The sequence below is a fragment of the Embiotoca jacksoni genome, unplaced genomic scaffold, assembly GCF_022577435.1.
Source record: "Embiotoca jacksoni isolate LCO1_2020_lvr unplaced genomic scaffold, fEmbJac1.0.p SCAF_2, whole genome shotgun sequence".
NCBI lineage: Eukaryota > Metazoa > Chordata > Actinopteri > Embiotocidae > Embiotoca > Embiotoca jacksoni.
In genome coordinates, this window is record NW_027185340.1 from 19,491,914 (window position 1) to 19,517,690 (window position 25,777).

General features: G+C 40.5%; 1 protein-coding gene across 1 annotated transcript in view; it reads left to right on the forward strand.

The window, feature by feature from the left end:
* Positions 1-9,575: 9,575 nt before the first annotated feature.
* LOC138201444 (inactive dipeptidyl peptidase 10-like) overlaps positions 9,576-25,777 on the forward strand; it is a 103,490-nt gene continuing 87,288 nt past the window's right edge. The window contains exon 1 of the mRNA XM_069154956.1: positions 9,576-9,856. Within this exon, the coding sequence (XP_069011057.1) occupies positions 9,800-9,856 (57 nt within the window). The 5' untranslated portion in view covers positions 9,576-9,799. The remainder of the gene's footprint in view (positions 9,857-25,777) is intronic.

The following is a 25,777-nucleotide window of genomic DNA, read 5'->3' on the forward strand; positions in this document are numbered from 1 at the left end:
AGCAATTAGTTTTATGCAAATTACAGACTTGTAAGAGTTGTAACCTTCCATAGAAGCAGCGTTCAGATGACACTCGTGGATTTGATTGACATGAGTGAGTCGACCTGCAGTTATAAACGGGGACTTCCGATCATCACATTAGGAAAGTCAAATCATGGCTCTAAATATACTTCGTACTGCAGCAAGCACACAGGCCCAAACATACCTCACAACTTTCAAAACCTGCTTCAAGACCAAATAAGACCAAAGAGTGCTGAGTGTGAAGGACTTTCTCCCACAGTCATCTGAAGTCAACCCCATTGAACATTTATGGGGCACTTAAGTCCTGCCCGGACAGTCCTGACACAAGAAGCTCTCTGGAACTTCAAGTCATGCTGGGATAACGCGAGTTATTAGGTTTGAACGGAGTCCATGGACATTGAGTCACTAAAGCAGAGGAGGACGGTGGGTCCAAAATCAACACCCCTGACTTTGGATTTTGCTCTTGATATGTCTGGTTCTACTGGATATCATTTTCTTATTTTATTTCAGGAATTACTGTACATACTCATTTACTTTTGTATTTTTTTTTTTTAACTTATTTAAATGCGTGTGTGCAAAACTCATAAAAAGAGGTTTGTTTTATAAGGCTGAACAAGTCTGAGATCATAAAAAAAAAAAAAAGGCCTCTTAGGACTGAGAGCAAAATCCATTACGGCTGTAATAGCTCAGTATAAGAGGGTTTGGACTTCAAAGCATGACTCCCGGATAAGACCGGCTGGTTGAAAGTGTGTTTTTTTTTTTTTTTATTGTTAGATGGGCAGGCGACATTTTGTAGGGAATATAAAATAGGTATGATAAAAGAAGCATGAATTAGCATGAAAATGGGCAAAAAAAAAGCAAGCAGGCAGCAGAAGGGTGAAAACACTAAGGCCAGGAAGGCTTAATAGATGATCTGGAGTAGGTGGAAATAGATGTTTTTATTTTACAGAAGGCATTTTGAAATACAGGTTTTGAGTTCACTTTGTGAACTTATTGTCCAGCTATTGATCAAGCTAAACTAAACAGTTTGCTAACTGACTATTAGTCAGCTTGCTAGCTTGGAGAACTTTATCTCCCTTCCTAAACAACTTTTCATTTAATTCAACTGTTTGCAATGGTGGATTGATATTCAAGGGAGGTAAACAGAGCAGTGAAGAGAAAGTAGAGAGAAGAACCGGGAGCTGTGAGACACAAGTGCAATCCCAGCTGGGGTGCCGAGTAAGCTAACGCTAAGCTTGGCGGCTATAGAAGTTCATCAACTTGCTGTGGTGGAATTCAGGAAGCGTCGTCACGAACGATCATCCGATGCTGTGATAACTACAACCTTGCCCGCTTTCAATCTACCGTACGGGATCAAGTTAAGGTCATAAAGATTTTGTGCTTGTGAAATGATGTTCACAAATAACTTCACTAGTCTGCGGTTGTATTTCACGTTTTTGCGCATGTGAAAAATATGGCATGCTCTATCTGAATGTGAACTTGTAAAAAAAAAATTGCTTACTTTTGTGTGTGACCCTGAAGTTACGGAAACACACATTTCCTGTACTTCAAGTGCGATACTGGGGTTACAGCTACAGTGCATCCAGAAAGTTCATTTTTTTCCCTCAAAATTCAAATTCAAAAACACACAATTCCCCATAATGATGATGTGAAAAAGGGTTTTTTGAAATTTTTGCAAATCTATTAAAAATAAAAACAAAAAACATCACATGTCCATAAGTATTCACAGCCTTTGCCATGACACTCAAAATTGAGCTCAGGTGCATCCTGTTTCCACTGATCATCCTTGAGATGTTTCTACAACTTGATTGGAGTCCACCTGGTAAATTCAGTTGATTGGACATGATTTGGAAAGGCACACACCGTCTATATAAGGTCCCACAGTTGACAGTGCATGTCAGAGCACAAACCAAGACATGAAGTCCAAGGAATTATTTGTAGACCTCTGAGACAGGATTGTATCGAGGCTCAGATCTGGGGAAGGGTACAGAAACATTTCTGCAGCATTGAAGGTCCCAATGAGCACAGTGGCCTCCATCATCCGTAAATGGAAGAAGTTTGGAACCACCAGGACTCTTCCTAGAGTCGGCCGCCCGGCCAAACTGAGCGATCGGGGCAGAAGGGCCTTAGTCAGGGAGGTGACCAAGAACCCGATGGTCACTCTGACAGAGCTCCAACGTTGCTCTGTGAAGAGAGGAGAACCTTCCAGAAGGACAACCATCTCTGCAGCACTCCACCAAGCAGGCCTGTATGGTAGAGTGGCCAGACGGAAGCCACTCCTCAGTAAAAGCCACATGACAGCCCACCTGGAGTTTACCAAAAGGCACCTGAAGGACTCTCAGACCAGGAGAAACTAAATTCTCTGGTCTGATGAAACAAAGATTGAACTCTTTGGCCTGAATGCCAAGTGTCATGTTTGGAGGAAACCAGGCACCGCTCATCACCTGGCCAACACCATCTCTACAGTGAAGCATGGTGGTGGCAGCATCATGCTGTGGAGATGTTTTTCACCTGATTGAACATCTCTGGAGAGATCTGAAAATGGCTGTGCACCGATGCTCCCCATCCAACCTGATGGAGCTTGAGAGGTCCTGCAAAGAAGAATGGGAGAAACTGCCCAAAAATAGGTGCCAAGCTTGTAGCATCATACTCAAAAAGACTTGAGGCTGTAATTGCTGCCAAAAGTGCTTCAACAAAGTATTGAGAAAAGGCTGTGAATACTTATGTACGTGTTATATTTTTGTTCTTTATTTTTAATTACTTTTTTCGCTTTGCCATTATGGGGTATTGTATGTAGAATTTTGAGGAAAAAAATTAATTAAATCCATTTTGGAATAAGGCTGTAACATAACAAAATGTGGAAAAAGTGAAGCGCTGTGAATATTTTTCGGATGCACTGTACGAGCAACAAAAACAAAAATTTTGACCCTGTTTTTACGCCTTTTTTTTACACATTCAGATACAAACATGCAAATTTTGCATGAACACAAAAGGCGATATAAAACTGCAGACTGTGAAATTATTTGTGAACATCATTTCACAAGCACAACATTTTTATGACCGTAATTTGACCCCATACAACTGTGCTAAGGTCTAGCTTGAATTATGATTATGAAATCAATATATTCAGATTTTCCATATCAACGTGCATCTTAAAAACATTACAATAAATCACATTCCTGCAGCTGAGAGAACAGCATTTTAAAACACCCAGTTCACACCTGCTCCTCCTTGTTTTCTGTTGTTACTGCAGCTGTAGCGACAGATCGGTACTTTCCGGTGACATTTTGGCGTTTGACTAGTACCACATTTCCTCTCACACCTCGACCTTTCATGCATCAAAGGACCATATCGCCCAATTTCTAAAACTGTACACAGGCTTTCATGCGAAGGCAAGCTGTGGCCTTCAAAGATCTTTTACTTATTGATGCTGAGATCACCAGGCAGAGTGGACAAACTGCAAAATTTACAGCTCACATTCATTGTACTGTCACTAGAGGGTGTGGTGCCATTTATACCTTGCCCGGTCACACATTTTCTATTAAAACTACAAGTAGGGTGAGACATCTTCCGAGCTTGTTGCAAGCTAATTATCAAAATGTCACCGCGGTCGGGTTTGCAGGTGATTTCAGTTTGTTGATAGTTAATACTGCATGTTACACCGACACCGATGTTTGGATTGAATTACTGACAGCAGACCTCGAGGTGAAAATTTAGTTGTTTTTTTTGTTTTTGTTTTTCTAAATAATGGCACAAGTAATAAGCTGAGTACTGTACTGAGACATTTACTATAAATGTCGACTGCAAAGCCTTCTCATGCGAGCAGGGAAAACACCCAGGAAATTGCTTGTGACCTCTGAAGATGGAGCCCTGGCCGGAGCATTGGTAATTCTTAAAGGGACACATCTGTCCTTTTAAAACTGCATGCTAGGATTGGCAGCAGTAAAATACACGATACCAATCTAGAACTCAATAAATCGTCATCGTCGTCGTTCTACTCATATCTGAGTATTCGTGACCTTTTTGATTAAGTTTCTCCATTCATAGCGGTTTTGAGCTTTGATGTAGCAGCTATAAATGTATTTCTTTGTGAGAGTTGTAATTCCATCTGTCCAGCGGAGTTTCTGTCTTCCTCTGCTTCTTTTCCCTTCCACTTTACCAAACATAATCAGCTTTTCCAGATTGTCTCCTTCACGCCTAGCAATGTGACCAAAATATTGCAGTTTTTGTTTTGCAACCACTTTGACAAGATTATTTTTTTTCTCCACTTTCAAGCAGGACACTCTCATTGGTCCTTTTGACTGTCAAAGGAATACACAGAAGCTTTCTCCAACACCACATCTCAAATGCTTCAATTTTTATCTGATCTGCAGCATTGATAGCCCAAGTTTCACATACATATGTTGCAATCAGGAAAATCAAGCTAATGCTTCTGTCCTTCCATATCTTGTTCATAGCAGACATTGATGATTTTGCCATTGCAAGTCTGCCTTTTATCTCAGTGGAACAACCACCTTGGTTCGATATCATTGACCCAGGTTAATTGAAATGGTCGATTACTTCAATTGCGTCATTTCCTGCATGAATGGATGGGTTCTCTTCACATTGGTTGACATTCATCACCTTTGTCTTGTTTACATTTAGAAAGAGGCCAAACCTTTCACTCTCTACTCTTACTCTTTCAATCAGATTCTACAGTTCATTTGCACTGCCTGCTAATAGAGTAGTCTTATCAGCATATCGCAAGTTGTTCATTGTTCTGCCTCCGACTGATATTCCACCATCATAGTTTTCAAGGGCCAGTCGCATGATGTATTCTGTGTAGGCATTGAACAGATGAGGAGACAGTATACATCCTTGTCGTACCCCTTGCTTGATGTTGAACCAATCAGTGTCACCGCATGCAGTTCTCATTCCTGATGTTGATTCCTGATGGTCATAGAGTGTCCTCAGCAGTTCTTTAACATGTTTTGGGAAGCCCATTGATACTAAGGTAGTCCAAAGTTTTGGTGTTGGACAGTATCAAATGCGTTAGAGTAGTCAATAAAGCACATGTAGACTGGAAAATTGAATTTCATAGCTCTCTCCATTATATTCTTTACGTTTTCTATCTGATCTCTCGTGCCCCTTCCTTCGACAAAACCTGCCTGCTCTGGGGGGATCCCATGACACATACACTGCTTTATTCTCTCAACAATAATGTATAGCAGGATCTTACTTGCATGAGAGATAAGAGAAATGGTTGTGTTGTTTTTGCATTCTCGAGTGTCACCTTTTTTAGGAAGTGGTAAGAATACTGATCTTGTCCAGTCTTTTGGCCAGTTCTTATCTCTCCAGATCAAATTGCATAATTTATGCATCACACTCACTCCCTCTTCTCCTGTTTCGTTGATCAGTTCGGCTGGCATATCATCATGGCCTAGTGCTTTTCCAGTCCGCAATTTCTTCATTGCCTGTACCACTTCTGCTCTCAATATAAGAGGTTCCTCTTCCTCCATCTCAATTGGTTCTGATGCACCTCCTAGACCATCTCTAGTAGCATACAACCCTTGGCAGTACTGCTTCCACATTTGCTTGATTTGATCATCCTCAGTTAGAATTTCTCCATCTTCATCCTTGACTACATTCAACTTTGGTGTTTTCTTCCATGTGATTTCTTTCACTGCCTTAAAAAGATCTCTAGAGTGATTGGAAGATGAATGTGACTCAACCTCCTCGCACTTCTTTTCAAGGAAAGCCTGCTTATCCTGTCTAGTCCTACGTTGGATGCTCCCGGTCAGATCTTTATACTGCTTTTTGTCCTTTTCAGATTGTAGGCCCTTTGCTTTCATCAGTCGTCTTTCATTAGCAAGTTTTACCAACTTCATCTGATAGCCATGGTGACTGTGATTTCTTTGGTTTTGGCAAGTTCTTTGGTGCCGCTTCATAGATTGGTTCCTTTGTCTGTTCCCAAAGTTCATTTGTGGTCCATTCTTCTTCCTTTTCAAGCAGTACTTGGAAATAATTTATCACTTCCAGTCAGTATTGATCATTAATCCGCCTCACATCATATCTACGTGGAGAAGTCTCCTGTTTCACTGACTTCAACTTCATCCGGATTTCAGCTACAAGTAGTTGATGATCTGAACCACAATCTGCACCACGGTATGTTCTTGTTACCTTTATGCTCGACCTCCATCTTCTTCTGATTAAGATATAGTCTATCTGATTTCTGGTTTTCCCATCTGCCGAGATTCAGGTGTACAATCGCCTTGGATGTTGTTGAAATAACGTATTGGTTACACTCAATTCATTTTCATTGCAGAAATCGATCAGTCTTTCACCTCTCTCATTAGCTTTGCCCAGTCCAAACTTTCCAGTAGCATTGCTGCCTTCCAGGTCATTCCCAACTTTGGCATTGAAATCCCCTATGATGATGGTAATGTCTCGACTAGGAATTTTGTTGATAGTTTTCTGGATCTCATGATTAAAGGAGCCAATTTCCTCATCATCTGCTGTTGAGGTTGGTGAGTAAACTTGGACAATGGAAATGTTGACAGGTTTTGCTTGAAGATGAATAGATATCATTCGGTCACTGATTGGATTGTATCAAAGCATGCATTTTGCAGCCTCCCTTGTTAAAATGAATGAATGAATACCAATTGCTAAATGTGCACAACACTTAATAGTTCTCTAATTTAATAGTGTTTCCTTTATACCGTTTAGAAGATCTCTATAGATTTGGGTCTTAACTTTTTAAAGCACAGCAGCCTTTACAGAGATTTATTTTGTTGTTGCAACAGTGCCTGACTTCTGCATTAAGTTCTGTGCATTGGGAGCTCAGTGTGTTGTCAACAACAGCTATATGTGTATTGTATAGTGCAAGTATCCTAATGCTGCTTCCACTACCCCAAATTTGATCAAATACCAGGATTATTTGATCCGCACATGAAATTGACTCCCTGATATAACATTGTGTTGGACTGCAAACCAAAATTGGTGTTCACTCTGTGCCTGCACTCCTCAAGCAAATAGGATTTCAGATGTTGTTCAGACCTGCTATTACAACCTCACTGTCTACCCATCACCAGCATGACCTTCACGACATGCAAGGAGTTTCACCTGAGAGGTTAAATCTTCTCCCTGCTGGCTTTACTTCCCCCCCCACCCCCGAGCAGCAGCAGCCTCCAAACTCCGGAGGGATGCTGTCCTGTTTCCGTGGACGCACATATAATGAAGATGCTCCACGTTGAGTCCAGTCAGCAGAGCCTTTCTGTCACAGGTTTACCCTCATTATTCATCCCTGCCTTTTTCTTACTGTTATTCAGGCCTATACTAATTCTCATTTAATTTCAGACACTTATCATTCTCCACCAGACTAGAAGATGTACACCCTACCCCATCATCACCTGATCCCCACCTGTCCCTCATCATTATCATTATTAATCCCTCGTATATATATGTATATATATATATACATATATACAGTTCTTGCCCTTTGGCACATTATCTATGTGTAACAAAAACCATACTGTTCCAGCCCCTGTTTGTTTTTTCCTGCCTGTGAATGACTTTCCCTGACTCAGTTTAATACATTCTTGTCTGCGCTGTAGACTGTATATAAAAGTGGATGTGGATTCTGGGTCTGAAAAATGAGGGCGATGCTGAAGTGCCTTATGATGCAATACCATCGAGTGCTACTAGGTTGACTCCAAAAAGCCTCCAGCTCTATAGACTCCCATTCAACTTCTCAGTCAATAACATTTCTCCACGAGTTATTTTAGTGTTGTTAGCTAAAGTTACTCTTTCTTATTAGTTTTCTGATGGTCCATCTGAAAATAATCCCGTCAGTAATTACAAAATAAACCTCAAAAAGACATGTTTTTTTTTTTATTGGGGGGGTCTGTTTGATTGACAGGTCTGTTGCGCAGCCAGTTTATGGCTATTGGTGGGTGGGATGTAGTATTGTCGGGTTTCCAATCAGATAGAGTCAGATCCACAGCTCGCTCCCCTCCAGCTCGTCCAAATATGGTCACTTCCTGCTCCAAACCGCTCCAAACTAGGAAAATGGCGGCGGCCAATATCCGAACTCGATGCTTCATAACAGACGTTCACAAACCAATGGGTTACGTCATTGATGGTTGCCGCTTGGTCTGCTTACTTTGGACTTGCCAAACTAGTTCTGACACTTTTCTAAGTAATAATAATAATCATATATTAATAAACTGTATTTGTACAGCACCTTTCATACAAGAAATGCAGCTCAAAGTGCTTTACAGCAAAATAATTACATGCAGTGTTTGACATAAAAACAGATATAAAGGAACATTTAAGTATAAAGAAGAAATGAGATGCATAGTAATCTACCTCTTTCCATACCTGCTCCGACTCACCTCACACCATTTGTTTTATCGATTTTATTCGTTGTGCTCAGAACAACTCTCCTCACCTGATTTTACACTGACTGATCTCTTCCTTTTGAAATACAATTTAAGAAAAGCACCCAGGATGAAGGGTGATGGTATCACCTTTTTTCAAACGCAAGCTGAATAACGATTCACAAAATACTTTTCCACGGTTGATATTAGCAGGAGAGCCATAACCCAGTTCTTTGTGTAAAGTACTCCCCATCAACAACTTTAATTACACCGAGGTCCCTCCGCTGGAAAATAACTCCTTTTGCTGTGTGGCTCTGATGTATTACTTTAAATTGATGAAGTCGCTTTGAAAATCGGGGACCTCATAAAGGCAGTGTGAACAAAACAAATGTAATATAATAGCTTACAGAAGCTCAGTTGTGACTTTGAGTTTTTAATCATGAGAAACACTGAAGAGGTTACATTACCTGGAGAATATAGAGAAAAAAAAATGCAGTGTTTTTATTGTTATATGTTTACATATCCAACTCACAGCTGAAAGCCTCCATTCAAATGACAACAAAAGCAAACAGCCAAGGTTCATCAATATTTGGTGTGGGAGGGAAACTAGGGCTGCATATATTTACTATACTGTTTATACTATTAATCAAACGCTTGTGTCGGGATTTGTGTGTATAAGGGACGAAGAAAAAAACGTTATGCATAATTGACAAAAATGTTATTCAAGTCGTTTTTATCTACAAAACTGACTTCCAAGCGAGGTGAAATTAGTACAATGTGAAAAGTAAAAGCAACAGCATTATGCTGGAAACCAAAATACAAAATAAACAGCCTGAAAGGACCTGTTGTCTTCAGTTTTATCATGTTATGTAATCTCGCTCCATTATGAGCTTTTATTTCACAAAAAGAAAAAAGTTAATTCCCGCCGAACGTCAAGTCTTTTAACGATTTGGAATTTATGAGAGGAAACAACAACAAAAAAACAACAACATATTATTCTGATGGATTATAAAATGTAATGTTTGTGTTCAGCGTCTGGCAGCCAGATTGTTCCTAGCCTATTATGTTATCTGGCTGAGTGAGGTCTAAGTTGGCTGTATCGAATGAATGAGCAGCCCGTTTGCCCTCACAGCTGGCGCACCAGTAGAGCAAGTCTTTACGCGCGAGGCATCATTGGCTGAGAACTCGCGCGTGTCGCAGAGAAGACGACGAACCGGTAAACAGCCTGAAACCAACCGGTTTACTGTCTTCTTTTTTGTTGTTGTTGTTTGTTTGTTTATTTGTGAGTCCAGTGCCGTAGACTGACTTGATCTCGGTGCTCACTCAGCTGCAGTTTTTTTTTTTTCCGATACGCCGACTGGACTTGGATTTTGTTCTTCTTCTTCTTCCTCGCGGAGTGGAGCTGTTCACGGTGCTGAAACATGAACCAGAGCGCGGGAGCGGTGCAGCACACCCGGAGGTACTCAGTGGAGGAAACGGTAAGCAACGTCAGCGCTGGTGATTCCTGCTCCTTGTTTCTTACGGAGGTCAATAGGATTACACTTACGGACGTGTCCCTAACTTTCACCGGGAGAACGAAGTTTGCAGCTGCTTGAATAAGTTGCTAAAAAAAAACTAAACCACGTGCATGAAGTTATGAGTCACGTAAATGACACACAAGCTCTCTGTATCGCACCTGCAGGCAGAGTTTCAACCTCTTGACCCGTGGTTGTGTTCCTCCAGCGCGGGCACAATGTTAGATAAATGATTTAGCTGCATGACAAATGGCGTTCCCGTTGGAGGACGGTCTCTGTCGAGTGCATCCACTTGATTAAATGATTTATGGGCGTTTGGATATACAGACAAATACGGCAGACCAAATATTAACATTTCATATCGGACCCGGAGAAAATGCGTTTATTTTCTCCTCGTTGATGTGAAACCATGAAAGTTTTTATTTAAGTATTGTTTTAACGTTGAAAGGAGTTGTTTTTCTGGTCGCTGGTGAAGCTGTGCTGCATGACAGAAAGCAGAATTGTTAGACAAAGCAACAAAGAGAAGCGATAGACAGCAAAGTTGGGCACCTGAAGGTGGCACAACCTTCAGATTACAAGAGTTTAAGGGTCATCTCAGACTCAGAAGCAGGCTCAAATTTAAGTCTCAACCTTGACTGTTGTAAGGATGTTTTCTGCCACAATGCTCAGTAGTATACATTGTAATATTTACTGTAGATAAAATAATAATATGTCGAATAAAGACTGAGATCGGGATCAATAGTTATTCAACTGTAGAAATAGGGCACAAAGTGAGATGAAAAGTAATTTTCTCACATATTTCACCACAGAGGCAACTCAAATTGCTTTAGAAGAAAACGAAAGGGATTACGACGAGATATAGAACCCCATAAATACAAAGAACAGAGTGAAAGAGGAGAGAAATAAGCTTAAATGGAATAAAACTGAACAGTAAGATTGGAACAAAAGGCAGCGGCACACGTGAACGTTAGACACTTTTCTGTCGGATGTGTTGCACCGAAAATGAACGCTACATCTGTGTTTAGTTTGGATTTGACGGACAGTGAGCAGACCTTTCCCAGGTTATCTGAATGGTTTTAAAGCAGCAGGAGGTTAAAAAAAATATTAAAAACAAATATATATATATACTGTAGAAATAGGGCACAAAGTGAGATGAAAAGTAATTTTCTCATATATTGTTTATATATATATATATATATATATATATATATATATATATATATATATATATATATATATATTGTGGCTAAAACCTCTCAGCAGCAGTTTGTTAAAATCAATCTTGGTCAGATGGGAAGTCAGGGGAAAGATGTGAGTCTGCTGTTTCATTCTCTTGGTCTTAGTGGTGATAAAAACATGAGTCTATGAGATGCAAGAGATGTAATTCAATGCAGGGAATAAGACTTAACAACAGTATAGTCAGTGTGAGGGCAACAATAAAAGAGCATGATTGTAATCTGTCAATGTTTGGCGATATGTGCTGCGTTCAAATGGGGTCATATTTACTGCAAAGAGTCCATATGAACGGCGCCCTCTTGTGGTATTCACGACGTCGGAAACCAACGTTTTCTTTACGCTTCGAGTTCACAAGTTGTGACGTGTTTGCTGACGTTTACAGAAATGGCAGAAGCCATGGAAGTTCATTTTTTCGTTGGATGTTAAGCTAATATATTGTAATTTTAGTCATGTAGAGTTTGTCTTCATAACTTAGATAATAGTCTACATCTGAGGAAAATCTTGCTCTTCCCAACGGCCTCATCTTTTGTCTCTGTGCCATTGCATTTCCTGCATTACGTTACCGCCCTGTTAGCCTGCTAAAAAGTTAGCCTGTGTGGCTTCTTGACGCCTTCCACATTGCCACTGCCTAGCAACAGTGTTTTTACAACTAAACCACTTGAACGCCGAGCATATGGTGCAAACGACTTCCTATGTTGTAACTCACGAGTTCCATTTGAACGCAGCAAAAGTCCATCAGAGAAGAGCGCACCAATGTGTAGCCAGCTTATATGTGCATATCATGTCAAAGTAGGCTACATTGTAGGCTGCTTGGATTTGGTTCTCTTCAGAGCTATCTTGTCATGAAATTAAATGTGCAACGAATGGAAATCATGGCCTGTCTTTTGCTGCACATGTTCTAAATATTTAAGCCATATATGTCGGCTATTCGATTGTGAGAAATCACTCAGGAAGCGCTTGGATTGACAGACTAATGGACAAATGGACCAACCGACTCACGCTGCTATTTCTAGACTCGCACTACTCGTGTGGCTGAAAAGTGATAGGGCTCTCTCTGAGGAGCCAAAATGAATTTCAATCACCTTTGGCTGTATGCAGCACTCAGTGCTTGTCTCATTCTGTAGTCATTAAAAAAAAACAGCTGAAAAGAAAATGGAAAACGAGGATGACTGTGAAATCCCCCTCACCTCACTCCCCTGGGGGCTTTCGGAGAGAAGTAAATGTGCATGCGTTGCTGGGGGCGATCAAGTTGTTCATTTGCTTGCCTCCTGTGGTCCATCAATTAAACTGTGAACGTGAGCAGTACGATTTTTCTTCTGAGACGAATAGTTTCCCCGGTGACACGTTCTGAACAAGCTGATAGTTAGAAACACAGAGTTGTTTACCAGTCGTGTTTCCTACTATTTCACTGACAACACAACATCCGTCTGGAGACGTCATTTTATTCCAGAATTAGCCCGCAAGGTGTATTTTCTTTAAACAGCTGCTGTCAACATAGTAAGACTGGCAAATTGTTTCCACTGGTATTAGGACTTTTATTTATAGGTGAATTTCTTTGGTTAACATTAAGGAATGGAAACGATTTAAACATATTTTCAGTTCTTTAAAAAAACATGTCCAAAAGGAATCAAAAAAGAGCACAATTATGTGTTAATAGTGGAGTAATGAAGGGTCATTGAAAACAATTTGTGGGTCTCGAGCCTGAATCAAACCACAGATGCAGTGATTTTACGATCAATCCCTCAAAGATTAGGCTCCCAAGGATGCTCCAAAAATTGGATTTGTTTGACAAAGAGTCTTTAATTGCTAATAATTTGCCAAAAATAAACTTAAGAAATGAAAAGAAGACTAAAGAAAGAAATATGATAAGTCGATATGATGATTTGTACATCTAAAGGTTCCTGGAAATGAGAATGTCTTTTGGGTTTAACTACGAGAACCAGGACTCGTATCATAGACTGTATATAAAAGTGGACGTAGCTTCCGGGTCTGAAAATGAGGCCAATGCCAAAATACCAATGCTGAAGTGCATTAAGCTGCAATACCACCGAGTGCCACTAGAGGTTGGCTTCAAAAACCCTCTGGCTCCATAGACTCCCATTCAACTTCTCTCATAAAATTCTCAGTTAATAAAATTTATACAAGTTATTTTGGTTTTGCTAGAGAAAAGTAGCTCCTTCTTATTAGTTTTCTGGCCGTCAATCTGAAAATAATCCTCTCATTAGTTAAAAAAAAAAACTTCAAAAAGCTGTGTTTTTGGGGGCATGTCTGTTTGATTGACAGGCATGTGGTGCAGTCCGGTTACAGCTATCGGTGGGCGGGACGTAGTGTTGTCAGGTTTTCAATCAGATTGAGTCAGATCCACCGCTCGCTCCCTCCCAGCTCGTCCAAATATGGTCACTTCCTGCTCCAAACTGCTCTGAACTAGCAAGATGGTGACGGACATAATCTGAACTCGAGGCTTCATAACGGGCATTCACAAACCAATTGGTGACATCACTGCTGGTTGCCACTGGACTTGTATACTTGTTAGTTTTGTCTTCTAATAGTCAAATAATTAGAATTCAGTTACTTAAACCAACACATCTTTTAGTAATATGTACGAGTCAGCTGTAAAGAGAAACAAAGCCGTTTACAGAGTGATACTCCCCCTGTGGACTATCCAAATACTTGAAGCAGGACTCACAGCTATGAAAGAAACTTCCTCACCATGACTTATCCCTCTTTATCCTCTCTAGTAAGCGCATGACCACACAGCTTTTTTTTTTTCTTCCTGAGCTGTAGATTGCCATTATCTTACTCTGTTTGGATTCCCCAGCAGGAATGTTGTTATCAAAAGAAATATGTCACCAGAATATAAAAGTGTTTTGGAGCCGGACTCCATCTGCTGTGCGGAACAGAGCAGATAAAATGTTGTTGTGTTTGGGAACAGTGGGTGTTTGCCTTGTGCTCACAGCATGATTGGTTAAGGCTCGGCTTAGAGATTTTATTGTTGTATGCTTTGTTACCTCTTTGTGTGTCCTATCTCTCCGCAATGTGCTGTCTAGGTTAGGAAAAAAAAAAAAAAACACCTTTAGAACCCAGTAACATAGAGTCACTTCATAGCTATCAGGTATTAAAAGAAGCATTACCTGCATAATGATTAATGATGCATACTGCAGTACTACTCAATGAAAGAAGCCACGACAGGGTACATCCCCTGTCATAACAGCATCTGAAGTTCCACTAAAATTAACTGCCCTGTTCACGGTTTCGTTAAAATGAAGCTACTCCAGTAATTACAACATATAGGTCATACTGCTGCATTTTCTCGCATATTTCTGATTCCTGATCGGTACAACCTCTGAATAATAGATACGTGTTAGAGCTGCACAAGTGAGGACCAGTTTATTTCACTTCTAGTTCATGAAAATAAAATAATTTGCAGTATCTGATTAGATTTGCCAAAGCACAGACGTAATTCTGCTTCTGGCATTTTGTTAGAAACCAAACAGCTTCAAAAGCATCAGCAACACAATCCGAACAGCAAGAGGCAGGGATGTTTTGAATGTAGCCCAGGAAACCCAAGACACATCACATATATGCAGCTAAATATCAATAAAAGTGTGTAAACGGGGCTTTGGAGGTTGCATTTAGACGAACATTAACCCTGCGTGAAACAAAACAGCCAAAACAACGAGGCAGAACAGGTAAAAACAAAGGAGTCAGCAGGCTATCTAAATATGTCGAGCATGTTGTCCTGGTGGGTTCATTTGTAAGCCGAGCAGAGCATTGTGATGAAAGACAAAAATAGTTTGTAACCACTGTTCAGTGTTTTGACAGACGATAAGCCTTCACACTCACGGATCTGTTACTCAAACTGGATTTCCTGCATTGAATTCCTTGTCTCACTGGTACTTGAGGCAAAGAAGTCCGACCATCACAGACCTTGTGCCGTTTCAATGCCCGGCTATATTCAGTCTAAATGCTTGCTGTAGGGAACTAAAAATGCACTCGGAAAGAGTAAACCTCCACCAAGGCCAGAAATCCACTCTTCTAGGAAATGAAAATCTGCAACCACAAGCACTATATACGTCTGGATATATTTACAACTGAGTCAATGTTACAATTGTACCAGTTAGGCTCGTTTCCTATGAAATTACTGTCCCCAAGCGCTCAGAAACAACTGCTTGCCGTATTAAGTTTTAACGAGTACATGTGTATCTCAGAGGATTATCGGTACCCATAAATGTGGATTGTGATATTGAGTATTTGTATGTCTACAATGGCCTATGTTTTGATACAACTGAACGTTACTGCCACTTATTGGATTTTCAGATGTATGGCATTTTGTAGGCCAAGAGCTCTATCTCGTAGTGTCAAGAAACGTGAAAAATAACTCAAAGATCTGACACGTTATTTGGATTTACTCAACATTTGAATGGGTTCTTCCGTGACAAATGATACACCTTTCCACCGAGTTTCATGAAAAACAGGATTGTAGTTTTTCCAAAATCCTGCTGACAAACGGCATTGAAATATAACCTTGTTGGCGAAGGTATAAAAGTACCCCAACCAGAACAACCGTATGAGTTGCTTTTTCCTGCCCACGCAATTTGACCAGTCAATTTTAAGAAAAGATCACGTTTACGACTACAATAAAGAACCTTCATTGTAATGAGAATAGAAAGCAGTTTAAGGTTATGGAATTTTAATGGTTTAAACGAAGACTGAATATTGCTGCACAAGGTGGAAGTACGGAGTAAAAATGGACAGGCATTAGGGAGGATGACTCAGCAAGACTCGGGCCCTTTCCCACTGCTTACGCACCTACCCACCTATTCCATTAAGCACTGCCAATAAATGAACATTGTTTCCACAACTGAGCATCTATAACATACATCAGCAAATTTCCACGTACATAAGAAGCCGTTAAACAGTTCTTACACCTTTGGTTGATACTGAACTGTGTTAAAGTCCATCGTTTTGTTGACCCAGTCATCAACCCCAACCTCCTCCCTCTGTGGTTCTGTAACTACGTCACCTTCCCTCCTCCCTTTGCTCTTTGCTCCTGTCGGAATTGTTAAAGCCACTCACTAGAGGGCGCTGTCAAAATAAAACATACTGTGACGGATCTACCAAAACCCCACCCAAATCTGACCGACAACCGTCATCTTTAAACTTGAAATCAACGAACTCAGCGATGTGGGAAACATCAGTGTCATGACGACAGCTCTGGCTGCTTTTAGTCAGAAATAACAAACAGCTGCTGCGAGCAGCTTAAAGTGGATGTTTGCTCAAGACACCGAGCCAAAACCTGCACACGGGACAATGTTTTATTCCCTTTCTCCAGCATGCGACAGATTAAAGTATCCTAGACTCAATTCTCCGATGTTTTAAAACAAGTTCAGCCAAAAATACAGCACATTTATAGTTTTCTCCAGCGAAGCACACAGATCACCACAGAGCAACAATTCGCTTTCAGAAACAGCCCGGTGTGCAATTTAAGGGAAATTCCCGTCGGCACGTCAGCGCCCTCCTGAGACAGACCCGGGAGCCACAGCCGGCTCCCACTGCGGGCCAGATGGGCGAGCGGTCGGGCTCCTGTTGCCTCGCTCTCTGCAGAGAAAAGCATCAGGAGAATGACTGAGCGGGAACCGTTCACCGAAACCAACCGGGGGGCGTTCGGAGATTCAATCAAGTGTGCAAACTCTCGCAGCTTTATCAACGTTGCTTTGTCGTGCAAGCACAGCCCACTGATGCACCCAACACATGAATTAAACAACACATCGCTCTACGAGGGAATACTGACAGGCGCTCTGAAAAATTTAAAGTAACACTGTTGTAGAATTGCTCCTGGAATATCTTGACCATAAAATATATCTAAGAATATTTGAGAGGGGAATTAAAAAGTGAACAGACTGTGAGCACATGATTGAAAGGGAAAAAAAAAAACTTGTACTTTCACTGCTGAACCTTGTGAAACAGCAAAAGCACCATAATTTCACAGCTGCTTCGGTATTTGACAAGTGGCTGTGTTTCTTCAATTTAAATGTTTGCGTGGTCACAGACAGATGTCAGAAAAGTTCACAACGGGATCTGAGTAGCTACAGAAAGACGGCAGACATGCAGTGTGCTGCTTAGAATTTTAAACCCAGCTGTCAGCTTTTTTTTGTTCCACGTTGGCTGTTCTCCACATGATGAAGTCATGAGAAAAAAAAATCCTTGAAATGGGTTCAACTCTTACTCAGCCCGCTGCCAGCTGTGGGTTTGTTGTATGTAAGCTTCTTAGATTTCACAGTGCTATTGTAATTGGGAAACAAACAACAAAGACAGGATGAGCTTGTTGTCAGATGAATCTGAACGCTGTTAACACCGGCTAACTCACATTTTCATCACTTTTACTTTTACAGTTGCCCGAGAAAGATTAGGCAGCAGAGGAGGTCTAATTAGAACAATTTCTTAACTTCCACTCCAATGTTTGTGGAGGACACTTTTTTTTTTTACTGAAGTATCAAAGCAGTGTTGGTTTGAATGCCGCTGGGATCCTCTGGTGTCAGTGCCGCATAGAGAGGTGTAATCGGTGGAGCAGCAGGAGAGCCAATCTGAGTCGTACTCTGAAAAGAGATGATTGTGATTGCAGTTTCCCAGCAGCTCGCCGTGCTCGGCTCGGAGCACAAAGCCAAAACGACATGTGGAAGGCAGACATGCAATTCTGATAGAGTGCATCATTGTCCGGGAGCAGGTGTGTGTTTGTCTCATTGCGTGTTGATTGCATGTCATCCACATGATTTCCCAGCGTGCCGTATTGCCGTGACTGTTTCAGTCCACGCTTAGAATCACCTGTTGTGGATTGGGTTGTGGAATACAGGAAACCGGCTGAGACAAGAAGTTCTCAAGTGGAGATAAGTTAGAATCCTGAACATTTCAGTCTCATTTAGCAACAACTGTGGTGGGAATGATATGTGTGTTTTGATAATTCAGGTCCCAAAGGCGCTTTCGAAGTGACACATGCAACTGTCTCATCCCTGCAGCTGAATAATGCTATTGTCTTTTGCATTGAAGAGAGAATGCACACATTGTTTCCTATGTGTGAGTGTTAAACTCCTAATGGGAACCTATACCCTGGCTGAACCATAGACTGTATATAAAAGTGGACGTAGCTTCAAGGTCTGAAAAATTAAGCCAATGTGGAAGTGCCTCAAACTGCAATACCAACGAGGGTCACTAGAGGTCAGCTCCAAAATGCCTCTGGCTCCATAGACCATTCAACGAGTCTCATAAAATTCTTAACTAATGAAATTTTTCCATCGGTTATTTTGGTGTTGTTGGTTAAAGTCATTACTTCTTATTCGTTTTCTGGCTGTCCATCTGGAAATAATCCCGTCATTAATTAGAAAATAAGCTTTAAAAAAAACAAAACATGTTTTGGAGGTGTGTCTGTTTGATTGACAGGCCTGTGGAGCAGTCAGGTTACAGCTATCGGTGGGTGGGACTTAGTATCACTGGGTTTACAATCAGATCCAGGCTAGGGAATCTACTCTGTTACAAAGAACAAATTACTTGTACATTCACGTGGACGTCCTACATCTGTGGAAGGGGCTGACTGCCGACCTCGATCGGCACAAACACCGATGCTTTCTCTCTCAGTAAAGTGATCAGTTCCAATCTGCCACCACAGAAATGGTGACAGATAAAGCTGCCAGGTTAGTCAATAAACAGGCTTCATAACTGGCTGCCGCTAATCTTCAGGATTATTTAAGATTGTCATCATATTTGACCTTTTTTTTTCTTATATATAATTGAGTTAAACAAATTAGAGCCTTTAAAGCTACACAGCATCGATATTTTCTTCTTTTTTAAAACTCAGTGAGGCATGCAGCCTTATTGAGTCCTTTGCAGTTGCCCCCTCTGAAAATCCTGTGAGCCAAACTCAGCAATCAGGCAAGCATTCAACAAGGGGCAGCATCTCTTCCCGTCAATCACAGACAAACTGAAACAGTTTGGTTCTCTGATAAATGACAAGGGGGCAGGTTTTGTTCAAACAGTGTGGAAAGTGGTTTCTGTGGGAGACAAAGAGTGTGTGAACATGTCAGCAGAGTTCATGTAGAGCAATAACGCAAGGACACGCAAGTCATTATTGTACCGTATGTCGAGGTGAAGTGGATTCATACGATGGTATAACATGAGGGCAACCCATTTATAGGAATGCAGCAGAAGGAAAATCATGTCCAAGCAATCAATTGCAGTCTTTTTCTGAACTAAAAGTAGATCAGATGTCGATTACGTTTAAAGTTACACAGTGAAAAATCCATGAAACAAGATAAAACACTGTTTTAAAATGTAAAGACTGGAAATAACATTTATATTCTAACATTATAAAAGGCATGACAGCGGCCATTTTACTTTAAGACCCCCATCAGGAGGAAATTAAGTGTCGGAAAGAACAGTAAAACTGCACAGCAGGTACGTCAGCTCTACAAACTGATGATTTATTCAAACTGATGATCATGATGAAATGTCAGTTGCATAATGTTAAATATTCATAAGGAACACATTTAGACACTCGGTTTTATCTATTTAATCAGCATTTGGTATATTTTAATATAAATAAAACAGAATCAAAATGATAATTCTAAACATGAACTAAAGTATTTTTGTATACTTTAGTATATTATTGTTCTTCCTGTTAATGGTTTTGTTTTTTGTTTTTTACTTCTTTTTAAACCATTCTTTGGTGGATGAGCTCTCATCCTGAGGATTATTTTGATTAAAGGTCCAATTCGGGATGAACTTCAACTTTTGGACAGATGGCCTGACATCATCTTCAAGTACTTTTTGATATGATTTGGAATTCAAAGAATTAATTCTACAAGCCGCCTGGGGCCTGAGGCAGCGCAGTATAACCACACACGTTTGCTTCACAGCAAACAGCAGGCTCGCTTCCCATGCAGGTCAACTTTGTACAATCTCTTTCTGATTGAAGACGCATGCACTTTGACACTAACAGCTGCCGACTAACCTGCTGCTCCTGTGATGAAATTAGGGTTTTTGGGGGATTTCTTTAAGCCTCAAACACAATTTGCTGGGACAGCCTGTCCTAGACAAACTGGCCGGTTCTTTTGAAATACACTAATTGTAGATAATTTTCCTCACTGTAGAATGATTTGTCACAAACAATTTGGAGACCTTTTTTTAATCCCTTGTCAGACTCAAACATCCACAAGAGATGTTTTAGATCTCGGCCTAATGACATCACTTTCCTTAGTTGCAGAGCATCAGAATCAGAATCAGCTTCATTGGCCAGGTACATTATGTTAACACATACAAGGAATTTGACTCCGGTTATAACTTCAGCTCTGTGTGCAAAAAATAGACAGACATAAATAGACATATAAAACATAAATAGACGTATATACAGCTAAGAAAAAAAGAAATGAATATGTACATATACAGCAGAACCTGGATGTCAGAGGTTTAAATAAGAGATGTTTCATACTCAACTACGATTGTAATTTGATGGATTTGATGGCGTGATCAATGTCAGGGTGCACTTACTTTTTCTGTTACTGATTTGTTTTTTTATTGATTCTAATTATAAAAAATGACTTTAACATTAAATTTTGTGTCATTTGTTTGAGTATATCATCTTTATTGACATTTCACTGTTTCAAAGATGATCAAATGTCAGCTTGCTCTAAAAATGACGACATCTCAATGGGATACTCATATTCTTCTGTTTTTAGTCTTGTTTTAAAATCCAGGATTTCTTCGAGACGGCTTTTTGTTTTTCATACCAAAGTCAGCATTTTTTAAGTATCACATATAATCTCATTTGTTTGGATTAGTTGAAAACGGGGCCTCATGTCAAAAATCTGTAATTTGTTGCTCAAAGAAAGAATAAGAGCGACATCTATTTGGTCTTTATTTATGAGCAAACTAGGTAGGTATGTAGGTAGGTAGTTACTTTATTAATCCCCAAGGGGAATTTTTTTTCCGCTCCAGCAGCATACAGCTGACCTACTGGCCTTTCTCACTTCCCTGCCAATGTGCTGAGGGCTGATGCTCTCTCTGAAGAACAGGCGTTAATTGAAAGCCCCTTTAAAATGAACATTTCAGGAACGGTGCATTGTTCGCATAAAACAACAATCCTTAAAAAAAAATCGGCCAACTTTTCCAAACTGGGTCACACCAACACTTTCCCCTCAAAATAAATTAACTATTCTCAGCTGTCATTACATTTTGTGCTGTGCAGACTCAAACTGCAATTATTATAATTTGTTTCCTTTCATAATTTGGGAAATGTCGGGTCTTTACATAACACACAATCCACATGCAACAACTTATTTGAATATCTGAAGAGGTGCTGTATAATTCTTGACTAATCTTACTAGATTTGGGATTCTGAATGACACACTACCAGGTCTAAGGTTTCACACTAGGCTATGGTAAGTATTGTTTTTATACCCTCAATGTGCTGTAGGACATAAAGACGTTTACAAGTATCACAGGAATGTTATAAAAATAACATTCCTACATTTCTACATGGTTTGAAGTGTGAGTTGTGCCTTTTTTTAGCTGCTGTCTCTTCCCCTTACATGTTTTCCGCCTATCCATAAATAGTTGCTGTTAATGAGCTCAACAGCACAGGAGCACAAATGTTAATACTTTAAAAGCTGGCGGAGGAAACTAAAGGACGGTGAGACAAGCCAAAAGAAACTTCAAATATACTAAAAACTGAAGTTGTCAAAAGGGGAAATAGAGAAGGTGCTGTGACTGTAACAAAATAGAACAAAGCCGTGTCTGCAAGCAGTAAATTTCATCCAGACTTTAGAGCAGGCAGCTGGCGTGGAGACGGAGCGGAGCTGCAGAACCGGAGAGTGGGCCGACTCCAGATTTCGCTCAGGGGACAGGATCAGACTCTGAGCTCCAGTGGCATTGATCTCAGTCCTATAACGCGTACACGCCTCCCTCGCTCTGCGGCGTCTCTCTGAATGGACAAACTGGATTATTAGCTGTACAGTTCTTAGTTGTGAATCTGGGTCAGGAGGAGCGGTGCCGGGAGCAGAACAGGTTGTTAGGAGAGGAGCGTGGACTGTGTAATGAGCTGGGTGGTGGTTGTTGTTTTTTCTTGAACTAACATGTCCACCTACACCTCCATTAAAACTGAATAAGGAATCACAGGTTAGGAGACACAAACATTGTAGGGTGTTGAAGCAAAAATACAACACAAACTGAACTACAATACAAAAACCTCTTATTTCTATGACCTACGCAGATTCAATACAGGCCACATGGCACATTTGGTATGGTCGGCATCGCCGCTTGCACAGAAAAGAGCCTAAAGTGAGTGGGCATGCCATCCTAAGAAATCTGGATTGTCCAATTATGTTTCCTCTTTTTCCTTTTTTCAAATCAATCAAAAGCAAGTCCCACACCAATCTTTTCACCATCAGCCACTGCACAACATAAAACCCAGATTTCCTGTTGTGCTTTTTGTACATCGTCTTTGAAGGCTTAGACAGGATTTAAATGTGTCGCAGCTTCATTCACAATATCGAGTTGGGAGCGTGCCGCATCCAAACCATGTCAGTCAAATTTAAAATCTCATTCCACGCATACTGCAAGCGAGGCCTCCAAAGCACTGAGATGTAAAGACCTGTTTACTGTCTTTTATTTTGAAAGGATCCCATTTTTCTATGGTGGGATTATGCCCTCTGTTGACTGACTAATTTGGACACACTGCGTGAGCCAAACACAGAAACTCAAACTTAGTTTTTCTCCCAAGACCACTTTAGAAGCATTCAACTTTTAAGCCAAAACAACCAATATTTTATTGACATTTTATTTTATTTTAACCCTACAGAAGTTTAAGGGAAACTACTGGCCTCTGCTAATTTGGTCATGTTAGTATGATATGTCAAATCAGTTTACATCATGTTACATTAAACTATAACCATAATCTTAACAGAGATGATTTCTAGTCCATTTTAATGCTTTCTAGAGATGGTCGGATTTCTCAAACTGAATAAATACCACACATAGAAACCCAAAACTGCTTAAATAGCTCAATCTTGCTGTAACTAAGATATCTGTTGAAAAAAGAAAATCCTTGGACACATGCATTTTCAAGATAGTAGCACCATGTCAGCCACTCACCGGCACAGATGATATGATCCAAACCCAACAGGCTAACAGTTCTCCAGAAGCATTGTAGAACCCACAAGTCAAAATTCATTGAGAAAAGACAGATGTAATAATTTCCAAATTTTACACCATGTTTTTATCTAATGAAATATTCTGCGTCAATGATGACGGAGGGATACTTTCTGGTGATGAGCAGGGTGTGATGTCATGCTGACTTAAATGAAATAAAAACTGATGCAATTTAGATTCATCTTAAAATACCCAGTATGTAACTGCTACTGACTGCACGTTGAGACCGTGAAAGTATCATTACAACACAGCCGGTGCCTTGTTGAAAAAGGAGGAAGCTTTTTGTTTCTTCTGCAGGTTTGTGCACATCAAGGTCTTTCAGATTTAACTTAAAATGTTGCTGCATGAGTTCTGCCATCTCATTACCATTGGAGAGTGTAACTAAAGCAGGTAATGAATCATCATGAACTTATTAGGTGCTCCAGATGGTGGTTGAACCGCTGGATGGGGAGCAAATGGAAATTACATTTCAACTGTGTAATTTTAGCATCAAATCAGCAGAACGGCAGTTTTGAGGTCTTTTCTTTTTCTTTTTTTTTAACCAAACCCATCAATTTTAACAGAATAATAGCAAGCTGGCCTGGGTAAGACGGTGTGAAAGTAACCGCACTGATGAGGCAAGACAATCACACTACCACACCTTCTGCTACTGGTAATGACTCATGTAAGAAACACTTGCTATTTATGGAAAGTTAAGGCAAAAACTTTGAGGTGTAAAGCTGAAGCAACATTTTAATGCAAAAAAATGCTACAATATAAAAAAAAAAAGAGATGGAAAAAAAAATTCCAGGAAAGGTGTTTGGACAGCATTACTGCCTCAGTGGAAAATAGATACCAATAGATTTAGAAGACTCTTGGGATACATGGCGACCATAGAAGTGTAAGAAGTACTGGATACCCGACACATTCATTTAGAAATAAAGTTTCTCAGTGATGCATCCATAGATTTTATATAAAAGTGGACGTAATTTTCGGGTCTGAAAAATGAGGCAGATCCGGACTTGCCTTAAACTGCAATACCACCAATGTCACTGGAGGTTGGCTCCAAAAAGCCTCCGGTCCATAGACTCCCATTCAACTACTCTCATAAAAGAGTTAATTCGGTGTTGTTAGCTAAAGTCACTCCTTCTTATTGGTTTTCTGGCCATCCATCTGAAAATAATCCCGTTATGAATTAGAAAATAAGCTTCAAAAAGCGATGTTTTTGGGGACGGGTCTGTGGTGCAGTCAGGTTACGGCTATCGCTGGGCGGGACGTAGTATCGCCGGGTTTCCAATCACATCCCTCGCTCGCTCCCCCCTAGCTTGCCCAAATATGGTCACTTCCGGCTCTAAACTGCTCCGGATTAGAAAGACGGCACCGGCAAAATTCCAAACTCAAGGCTTCATAACGGCCGTGACGTCACTGCTGGTTGCCGCTTGGACGCTTCCTCCGTGAGTCGCCCCAGTGTTCAGCACACTTCAACAGTTTTGCCCTTCAGCATCCTTCTCGGTTGAGCTGCCAGAAACTGAGACACCTGCTTGGCCGACTTCCTGCTGACTGATAAAGAAATCATGCGGCACGTCAATCCTTTCTAATTGCTATTCTAAAGTAGAGTCATGTCGGCTTGTAACGCAGAATTGTATTTACAGCCGTTCTGTTTTTAATGTGCATCACATGATGACTGCTGAAGTTGTAGTAACGCTGTGTTCCAACAGTGCTGCCCCACGGAGCTCATCAGTGGCACACCACTGACGTTTCTAGCCAAACCGACCTTCATATGTCTTGGAAAGTGCACATCCAATTTCTTGAATCTTCCAAACAGCCTCCACAATTTTGTTCAAAATCAGTTTCATACCTTTTAAAAGATGGAAGGTACTGACACAAGTCTCACTGCTTTTGTAGTCTTTACTTATTCCCTCCAAAATTAGGAGAACTCAAAATTGACATTTATTTTAATAGGTTTTGAGTCTAAACTTCAGTTGTTAGTTGTTAGAAAAACGACTTTTCCTGCACTATTATGATTAAGTTTGTCTGTTAATGATGCCATGGCTCACACAAACTCGGGCACAAAAATCTTCTCACAGCTGCACTGCACTTCTGTCTCTGGATTATACTTTCTGTTGTTCGTCTCCAGCTGGCTGAGCACTATCTCGCTGTAACAAACCAGGCGAGACACAGATATTTGTGTATGTTGCACCCATGTGCACTTCATCTGTTCCTGGATACCTGTCAATTTTGATTAGACCTCATAAGATATGGCTGCTTCTTTATCTTCCCAGTTGTGCACAGAAGGGGTGATTTGAATAAGTCAGCCACTGGAACCGAGGTTCTTCCTCTACAGTTGTTAATAGCAATTGTCAGCCCATGAAAGGTTTTTCCGGAACACAGCTGTTGTTTTCAGCCTTTGGGAAAAAAATTGTGGATGGCTTCCAGAGCAACTCAGAAATGGGAGGGGCTGTTGGAATATATTCC